Source organism: Nelumbo lutea, chromosome 2 (assembly GCF_056320005.1).
Source record: "Nelumbo lutea isolate HS-2025 chromosome 2, American lotus-T2T, whole genome shotgun sequence".
In the NCBI taxonomy this organism is placed as follows: Eukaryota; Viridiplantae; Streptophyta; class Magnoliopsida; order Proteales; family Nelumbonaceae; genus Nelumbo; species Nelumbo lutea.
In genome coordinates this window covers 23,603,111-23,612,238 of record NC_142685.1, presented here as the reverse complement: position 1 = coordinate 23,612,238, position 9,128 = coordinate 23,603,111, and the positions used below count along the sequence as shown (strand labels likewise).

General features: G+C 37.6%; 1 protein-coding gene across 1 annotated transcript; it reads left to right on the top strand.

The window, feature by feature from the left end:
• The first annotated feature begins 3,366 nt into the window (after nt 1–3,366).
• On the top strand, nt 3,367–8,946 carry LOC148869222 (putative sulfate transporter 3.4). Its single transcript, XM_088973000.1, has 13 exons — nt 3,367–3,749; nt 3,877–3,925; nt 4,019–4,226; nt 4,776–4,947; nt 5,054–5,119; nt 5,261–5,374; nt 5,483–5,599; nt 5,829–5,955; nt 6,087–6,373; nt 7,643–7,833; nt 8,063–8,148; nt 8,340–8,416; nt 8,518–8,946. The coding sequence occupies exons 1-13, from the start codon at nt 3,369–3,371 to the stop codon at nt 8,659–8,661; spliced, it is 2,019 nt and encodes a 672-aa protein (XP_088829126.1). The 5' UTR covers nt 3,367–3,368; the 3' UTR covers nt 8,662–8,946.
• The last annotated feature ends 182 nt before the right edge of the window (nt 8,947–9,128 follow it).

The window sequence follows — 9,128 nt, the reverse complement described above, 5'->3', positions numbered from 1 at the left end:
AAATAATTACAAAATAAAAAATTACTTTAAATATTAAAAATGTTATTTTATTAATAAAATATTAAAAATTAAAAATTAAAAAATTATTAATTTAAAATATAAAATTTAAAAAGAAAAAAAAAAATATGTAGAAGAAATGTATTGTATCAACCAGTCACATCCACGGGATATATGTGTGTCCGATATTTTAGGATGTGGGCAGGGACAATCCACCATATAGTGTAAACTGGTCCCGTCCACAACCAACTAAATGGGAAATTCACCCCGAGATGTGAACCAAAATGGTTCATCCACGAGATGAACATTTTATCAAACACCGCATAAAGGGATGTTTGGTGGGAGCTCAGAAGTATCTATTTGCTTGTTCTGATTTTTAAATTTATCACATCAGTCATCTGCTGATTCCCCAAATCGTGTGAAAAATCTCATTTGGAAATACCAGTTCCTCAAAAGTCGGTAATAGAATTGATTAGTCCTGATTATTGATTTTGGATCTCATTTCTACCAAACATTTTTTCTTCTTTTCTCTCTTTTTTTTTTTTTAATTCTTTTTAAGAAATCAACTCCCCAAATATCCAAACCCTTCAAAATTCTGGTTTAAGGAAATAATTTGGACCTTCTAAATCAACTATTAGTTTAGGGCCCGTTTCAAAGGGCTGAACTGACGATTCAGCGGCTAAGCTGATTCAGCCTTTGAAGTGCTGCAGATAAGCTATTCAAAGAGGCCGGAGCAGCAGTCCTTTAAATGACTGAGTTTTTAAGACTTTTCAGCAAACATAGCTTATAAATTGCCTGTGTGGGTCCCACCCTGGAAAGCTAGAAGCTGCGCTTGAGCCTCCCAAATGAGCACTTAAAGCTTTCCATTTGTTACTGGCAGCCATTTATGCACAAATCATTTAAAAATAAATTGTAAGTTCTCTTCCAAATATAATTTTTAGTTGTTAGAGAGCTTTAAGGAATGTTTTTTTTTTTGGATTTTGAAGGGGGGGGGGGTGAAGTCGGCCAATGTGATTTTGGTTTTCATTCATTAAGAATTTCATGTTTTTTTTTCATCTTCATATAGGGATCAGGAAAAGTTTATTTTTCCAATTACAGTTATCCAGGAAATTGATGCCCATCTCTTAGATGGGTAAATAACTTTCCCGACAAAAATACTCCTTTTAATAATGAATTTTTATGACTAAAATGGTCATTGCCTTATTTACCCGGGAAATAAAAAAACATGAGTAAATACTTTTTTCAGGTAAGTGTTCTCAGAAAAAGCTTACCCAAATAATTGTATTTACTGAGATAAGTAACTTACCGAAAAATGAATGGAACCTTAATAGTATATCCAATCTCAGATATGATCATAATTGGATGATTCATTTGTGAGAAACTGTGCAGATGCAGGGTTCCGTCTCTGTTACTCCTCTATTAAGTATTAGCCTATTACTAGAGACCTTTAACATGTTTAACCTAAAAGATTAAACTGTTAGATGAGGTTACTGAATAGATTTTTATTCTCTAACATGCCCCTCACGTAAAAGCTCATAAGGTTTGAAGTATGGGAAAAATATTGAACACCGAACCACTTTGATTGAATAGGATCTGATACCATCTCAACGAATTATTTAGCCTAAAAGAGTTAAGTTATTAGGTGAATTCCCTGAATTATTTTTTATTAATTTGGCTCTCTAAAAATTTTGCCAAGCATTGTTATAAGCTTTCCGGATGCACCCCACCTCTCAAAGCCAAAACCCACACAAAATTGCTGCCACAGCTCATGACATGTTGAATATATTGAACCATAACCCATATACCAAACTAAATCCAATTCAGGAGATCTCCTCTCTCTGATCAATAATCTACTTGCATTTAACCATCAATGAAGTAGCCAACTGATTATTTCCAGAGGAACGTAAGGCAACCTTCTAGTGTCATTTTTGGAGCATTTGACCCACCCAAATGTCACCATCTCCAGCATTGCTTGGACGGTCCAAACTGGTTCATTCACTTGCACCAATTCTGAGTCTGAAATTTCATCCTCTTTTTAAAAAGGCTAAAAAGACTTACTTTTTAGTTCTTTTCTGATATCTGATACATATTATTTTATATGAAATGTAAAGAGCATTTCAAACTTGTGCATGAAACTTCCTTGCAGACTATAAATTTAGTGTATAAACTATTGCCGTATACAATCTCTACGCATATTTGTATCCTCCTATCCGGAACAATCTACACCCAAGTCCAACAACTGCCCGATCCAGATGTGGAGGTTGTATATCCACATATATCCAGCCGAGGTTAAAAGTATGGCTTTCAAAATTGGATCGGATTAGACGGTCAGATTAGAAAAATTGGGAATTGGTCACATGATCTGTTCTGTAACATTCCAAAATCATTTTTGTCAAAAACTATTAATTTGTTCAGCAAATTATTGATTCAGATCATCTAACTGTTGATTTAGATAACAGTTTTTTATCATTTTTGTTTTTTATTATTTATTATTTTTCTGTTAGAATGGACTATCCGTTTGGACTGGACAGTCAGACTGTTTGACCCAAGAACTGGTCTCCAAAATAATTCCCTATCCAATCCGATTTTAAAAATCTTGGTTTAAAGTATTAATATAGAGCGTATCTTATGCTATATTTTGTTTAACAAACACACTCCTTCCGGCATATCGAGATATATAACTTGAACCTTTACCCAGGTACCCATCTAAAGGATCCATACCCATGCAGCTCCTATCTGGTTCTAAATATAGACCGGAATAACACCTACTGGATCCAACATGAATCGCAGCAACCCCAACCCGGCCAATTGAACCAAGAGGCCCCACCGAACCCGATCTCCATACCGTCCCACATATAGTAAATCTGTATTCAAATAAGCATATAAACGTGAATATGCAGGGTTGGGTCAGTGCGGAGTTATCTCTTGACCCGATCCATAAAGAATTGGGAAACAAGCTGCTTAAAAATAAAATAGAATTAAAAAAAAAAAGTAGGATGATCAGAGGGTTGTTATCCTTCCATCCAGACAGCTCCAAACAAAAAGAACTTTCAATTCAAAGAATGATTTGCCAAAATGTAGGACCCATTCTACTGGCACGTGCTTCCATCCTGTATATCTATGTCGTTTACAAAAGGTCTAAAAGTATTCACGGGAGGTAGTAGATTATAGAATACTATTATAGTCGAGTAATAGGGAATCACAGAGTGTTTTACCGGGCCCACCCAATTTTTGTGTTGTCGTTCTACACTTCTACCCTGTTATTCCTACATTCTTAACCCCAAACTCAATTTCTCCTTACACGATAAGAAGCCAAACAAATCTTCAAAATCTCTTTCTCCCCTTCTCTATAAATATTGAACCATGCTGTAATGTTTCTTCAACGCTCTGGTGGTGGATTTGCAGCTGCAGAGATGGGAATAAACTCCAACAGAGTGGAAGACTTCTCAGCTGGTGCATGCCATGAAACCACCGTGAAAATCACAGCAGAATCTTTACCACCTCTGGAGATACATGAAGTGTGCTTACCACCCAACAAAACCACTTTCCAGACACTCAAACACAGACTCTCTGAGATTTTCTTCCCAGACGACCCACTTCACAGATTCAAAAACCAGTCACCATCTGTCAAGCTAGTCTTAGGTCTTCAGTATTTCTTCCCCATATTTCAGTGGGGGACTAACTACAGTCTCAGACTTATCAAGTCCGACATTATCTCTGGGCTCACCATTGCAAGTTTGGCAATCCCACAGGTAGACATCTAGCCAATGCTAAATCATTTTCTCACTGGGTTCTCTCATATAATATTTAATGAAATTATTGAGCTTGTCTGAAACCTTACAGATTTAATCTAATATAGTTTTCTTTCTTGTAATGCAGGGAATTAGTTATGCAAAGCTTGCAAATTTGCCACCCATAATTGGACTCTGTGAGTTCTGTTCTTCTTTTCCCTTAGTCAAACTGGTTTTATTGTGGGTAATCACTCTTATTTTCAAATTTTCTGAACTTGGCTTCTTTTCAGATTCAAGCTTTGTGCCACCACTAATATATGCAGTCCTTGGGAGTTCTAGACACCTTGCGGTTGGCCCAGTCTCAATAGCATCCCTGGTCATGGGCTCAATGCTAGGAGAGTCAGTCTCCCACACTGAGGATAAAATTCTCTATCTTAAATTGGCTTTCACTGCAACCTTCTTTGCTGGCCTGTTTCAGGCGTCTCTGGGATTACTAAGGTATGAACTCTGCAAATTTCTAGGAACAAGAAGCCCACAATGTCTGTCTATGCTTGGTCTTCCTTTCAATTTTACCTTCACACAACAATCATGAACCACCTAACCATCAATTATGGTGTCTTCTGTTTTATCAGTACTTTTCTTAGGGACAAATCCATTTCTGATAGTAGTTATTCCATAGCTTTCCAACCTTGTTGACCTTGCCTGCTTATATGTATTCAGTGGACCGGGTTCAGTGGTAAACCCACCTGGGCCGACCTGATTGGATCGGGTTTGGATCAGTCTTAAGTGGGTTTTGGGTTGGGATCATGTTAAGTAGCTAAGCCACACAGAACCCACCTGTTGGCATAGTGACATTGACAAATGTGCCAACTTGGGGGGAGGGGGGTGTTCAGTAACCCTGTTCCAACTGTTGAATACTAAGATCACAGAATGAGATTAAATGACCTTAAGTTCCACTGTTTGTATTTATTCTGCCTCTTGTTTTCGCATAACATATAGAAAAAATAAATGAAATACCAAAGAGTTGACTGGATGGATTGTTTACAGGTTAGGATTCATAATTGATTTTCTCTCAAAGGCAACTCTACTTGGGTTCATGGCTGGAGCAGCAGTTATTGTATCTCTGCAACAGCTGAAAGGGTTGTTTGGGATTGTGCACTTCACCAGCAAGATGCAAATCATTCCTGTCATGTCCTCTGTTTTTTATCACAGAGAAGAGGCAAGAAACTGAACTAAGAAAAAGCTTTATTTGTAAATAATATATATACTTCACAGAAAAAAGACAGGAATTCCTGATGAGATGAATCCACCAATTTTATGTACAGTGGTCCTGGCAAACTATTGTAATGGGCCTGAGTTTCCTGATCTTTCTACTAACAACAAGGCATGTTGTAAGTGGTTACTATATGACATCTGAACCGAGAAAGTTTATTGGATTTCATTTTTTTCCGGATATTTATTCTCACTTGCTTGATTTTCCTCTGTTTTTAACATAGATGTTCTTTTTCTTATACTTTTTGGATTAATTACAGAGCATAAGAAAACCAAAGCTTTTCTGGGTTTCGGCAGCAGCTCCATTAACATCTGTCATTCTATCAACCATTCTAGTCTTTGCTTTCAAAGCTCACGTTCATGGCATCTCAACAGTAAGAAAATTTATACTCCTTGCAGTTTTCCTTTTCTTTATGGCACCATATTATTGCAGAGAAATTATATGGCAGACTCTCAATTCTTTCTCCTTTTTTGTCAAACAGATTGGACACTTGCAGAAGGGTCTAAACCCACCTTCTGCAAATATGTTATATTTGCAGGGTCCTTACTTGGGTCTTGCCATCAAAACAGGCATCATAACTGGGATTTTGTCTCTCACTGTGAGTGATTCTAAACCAGCACTTAAAATACTACCATCATCTACTGATTCAAGCATTGCTAAATTCTCAGATGTTGAGATTGTAATCTTGGGGCCTGATTTTTCTGTTCCATGAAATCCCACTGATTGGGTTGCCTAGATCAATTAGAAAATGCATCATTTCAACTTTATTCCTTCAATTTTTTAAGTCACAGTAGAACTAAACCATTTACCTTTCACTTATTCTATAGGAGGGAATTGCAGTAGGAAGGACATTTGCTTCACTAAGAAATTATCAAGTTGATGGGAACAAAGAAATGATGGCAATTGGGTTGATGAACATAGCTGGTTCTTGCTCTTCCTGCTTTGTTACTTCAGGTGAGATCACATCTCAACTTTCTGTTTCCCTCTTATCTTCTATCAAATCAAACCAAACACAGCCTTAAATGACCCCATTTCTAAGTTCTAATCTACATGATCCGACCCGTTTTTTGTTGCCGGGTTGTTAGGATCCTTTTCTCGATCCGCCGTTAACTACAACGCCGGGGCACAGACGGCAGTTTCGAACATAATAATGGCGGCAACTGTGCTGGTGACGCTTCTGTTTCTCATGCCACTGTTTACATATACTCCCAGCGTGGTGTTGGGGGCGATTATCATAACGGCCGTGATCGGGCTGATCGACTACCGGGCGGCCTACCGGCTGTGGAAGGTGGATCGGCTCGACTTCTTCGCTTGTATGTGTGCCTTTTTTGGTGTTCTCTTCATCTCTGTGCAGATAGGCCTTGCCATCGCTGTAAGCTTCTTTCTCTTCTTTCAGCCACCCTTATCTTCAATATGCACCCGTGAAACTAGCAGGCAATATAGGGTGTCAATAGATTGGGTCGGGTCTATTTAGATGATCCAACCTGTAATATGTGGGAAAGGAACAAACAATAGGGTACTAAAGGCTAGGGGTGGCCACGAGCCGAGTTCTTTAGGAGCTTATTCGAGTTTAGCTCGTGAAAGCTTCGGTTCAGCTCGGTTTCAATTAAGCTTGAATTCAATTTATAAGTTCATTTATTAATCGAGTCGAATTCAAATAACTACATGCATATAATAATAATAATTATTATTATTATTATTACAATAATAATTATTATTATTATCATCATTATTATTATTATATATAATATTTTTATTTTTATATATAATAATTAATTATTATAATTCTTAATTTCTAAATATCAAATAAAAATATTTTTATATATAATTTTTAATTTTTATAAAATATTTTTCTCATGTTGAGCTTGAGTCGAGATAAGCTTGAATTTACGAGCTTTTGACTCGAGTTGAGCTTGAGCTCAAGGTTCTAGCTCGAGCCTCGTACTGCCTTGGCGAGCCGAACTCGGCTCAAATCCACCCCTACTAAAGGCCCCCTTCATATTCACTTACCCAAGCTTGAATAAGTGTTTCCTTGGCAAAAGTTGCCCAAATAAGATCGGTGTCAACGTTCTTATGCAATTTACCCAAATAAAGAAAGAGAAGGGAGGGGATTAGTGTTATGATGTGTACATAAACAATTTATCCACCTTCCAAGAGGATATTAATTACTTGAGAATCATGGTCAATTATTCATTCAACCGACTTGCCCTCACGAGATACCAGCAAATGAACTGAGATTAAGTACTACTATAGTAGCCTAGTAGGGGTACAAGTTGAACAGGCTGTATTAGGGGTGCAAATTGATCAGATCATGATCTGGTCCGATTAGATGTATAGTTGTGGAATTCTGATTGATTGAAATTGAGCCAGACTTATATTGACAAAAAATCCAAGATCAGTCCGTGTAAAATTGCAAGGTTAATCGATTTGGTCTCCCCTTGAAGCACCCCTAACAAGTAGAGTTAGGAATCGGTTACCGGGTGAAGGACATATTTGATCCATGGCCCGTTAAGGACATGATGCCGGATTGATCCAGTAATTTAGAAAGTTATTTTAAAGAATATTTTGGTGTTTATAACTTAGAGAAATAAGATGGTTATAGTACGGAGTTGGATTCCTGATTAATTGGCCGGAATTTCAGGTCGGAGTGTCGATATTCAAGATACTATTACACGTGACGAGGCCGAACACGGTGGTTTTAGGGAATATTCCGGGCACTGAGATTTACCAAAATCTCCGCTGTTACAGGGAGGCTTTGAGGGTTCCCTCGTTTCTTATACTTGGAATTGAGTCCCCCATCTTTTTTGCAAATTCCACCTACCTCCAAGAAAGGTTTGTCTCATTCTCTCATTCTCTGTCTTGTATTCTCCTTTCAGTATATCAACATTACAGACCACAACAACGGTCTGCCAGCGTCTCCCCTATAGTTTGGTTTGGCACATTTAGTTAGTCCATCAGATGATCATTCAATCAGAACAGTTCTCATCCACGTGTCTTTCGGATCCATTACTTGGTGGGTCCATTTTGTTTCTTCATCTTCATGATATCATTGTTGTTGCAGGATATTAAGATGGGTCCGGGAGGAGGAAAACAGGATACAAGAAAACAAAGAGAGTACACTAAAATGCATAATTTTGGATATGACCGGTTAGTTAGTTGAATATATGCAACTCTTGTCCTACCTTGTCTGTAGGGCGAAGAATTCAGGAGTTGCATAGACTCCTTTATTTAACATTCCTCAATTTATTCAATTCTCTGTCTAGTAAAATGAAAAAACTGTAAGAGCTTACAGGTAAACCCAGCTAAACTCAACCATTTTGAATGTTTTCACTTTTCAGCGGTAACAGCCATAGACACCAGCGGCATTGAAGCAATAAATGAACTTCGAAAGACACTGAAGAAACGATCACTTCAAGTAAGCAGGGCCCTACCCATCTCTGGAAAGACTGAATCTCCGGCGAATTTCCGATAGGCGTTTTACTGATTGACATTGTTTTTATTTGATTTCTCTTGCAGCTTGTATTGGCAAATCCTGTTGGAGATGTGATGGAAAAGCTGCACCGCTCAAAAACATTGCAGTCCTTTGAATTGAACGGGCTCTACCTATCAGTTGGAGAAGCCGTTGCCGACATCTCGTCACTGTTTAAGGCTCAGCCATGAGCTTCTTTCTTTAGATTGATCAGTACGATCTCACCATGTTATAACAGAGTAAAATAAAAGAATCCAGTGTACTAAGAGAACACTTGATTCCTCGCCGGTGTAGGTTGAGAATGAGAGCTCTTCTAAGAAGAGTTTTTTTTTTTTTTTTGAAGAGAGAGAGATGTATTTTAGTTAATAAACCAAGATGACTTGTATGTCTGCACGGCGATCTCTTTCAACAAGAGGTTTTGAGGTTAGCTTTGGTACGTTAATTCCCTGATCAAAGCATGTTGATGTTTTGAGATTCATGTTTCTTTGGAGCGGATCAGTCAGATTTAATACCCCTCAAAACATACACTGTTTAATTGGCATGGATCATTTGATTTGATTTCATGGACTCGTCAAATTTGGATTGGAAATGGAGTTCCATCTTTAATTGTAATTTTCTAGAGCTAAATCTTAAGAAAAATAGCAAACAGATTGGATGC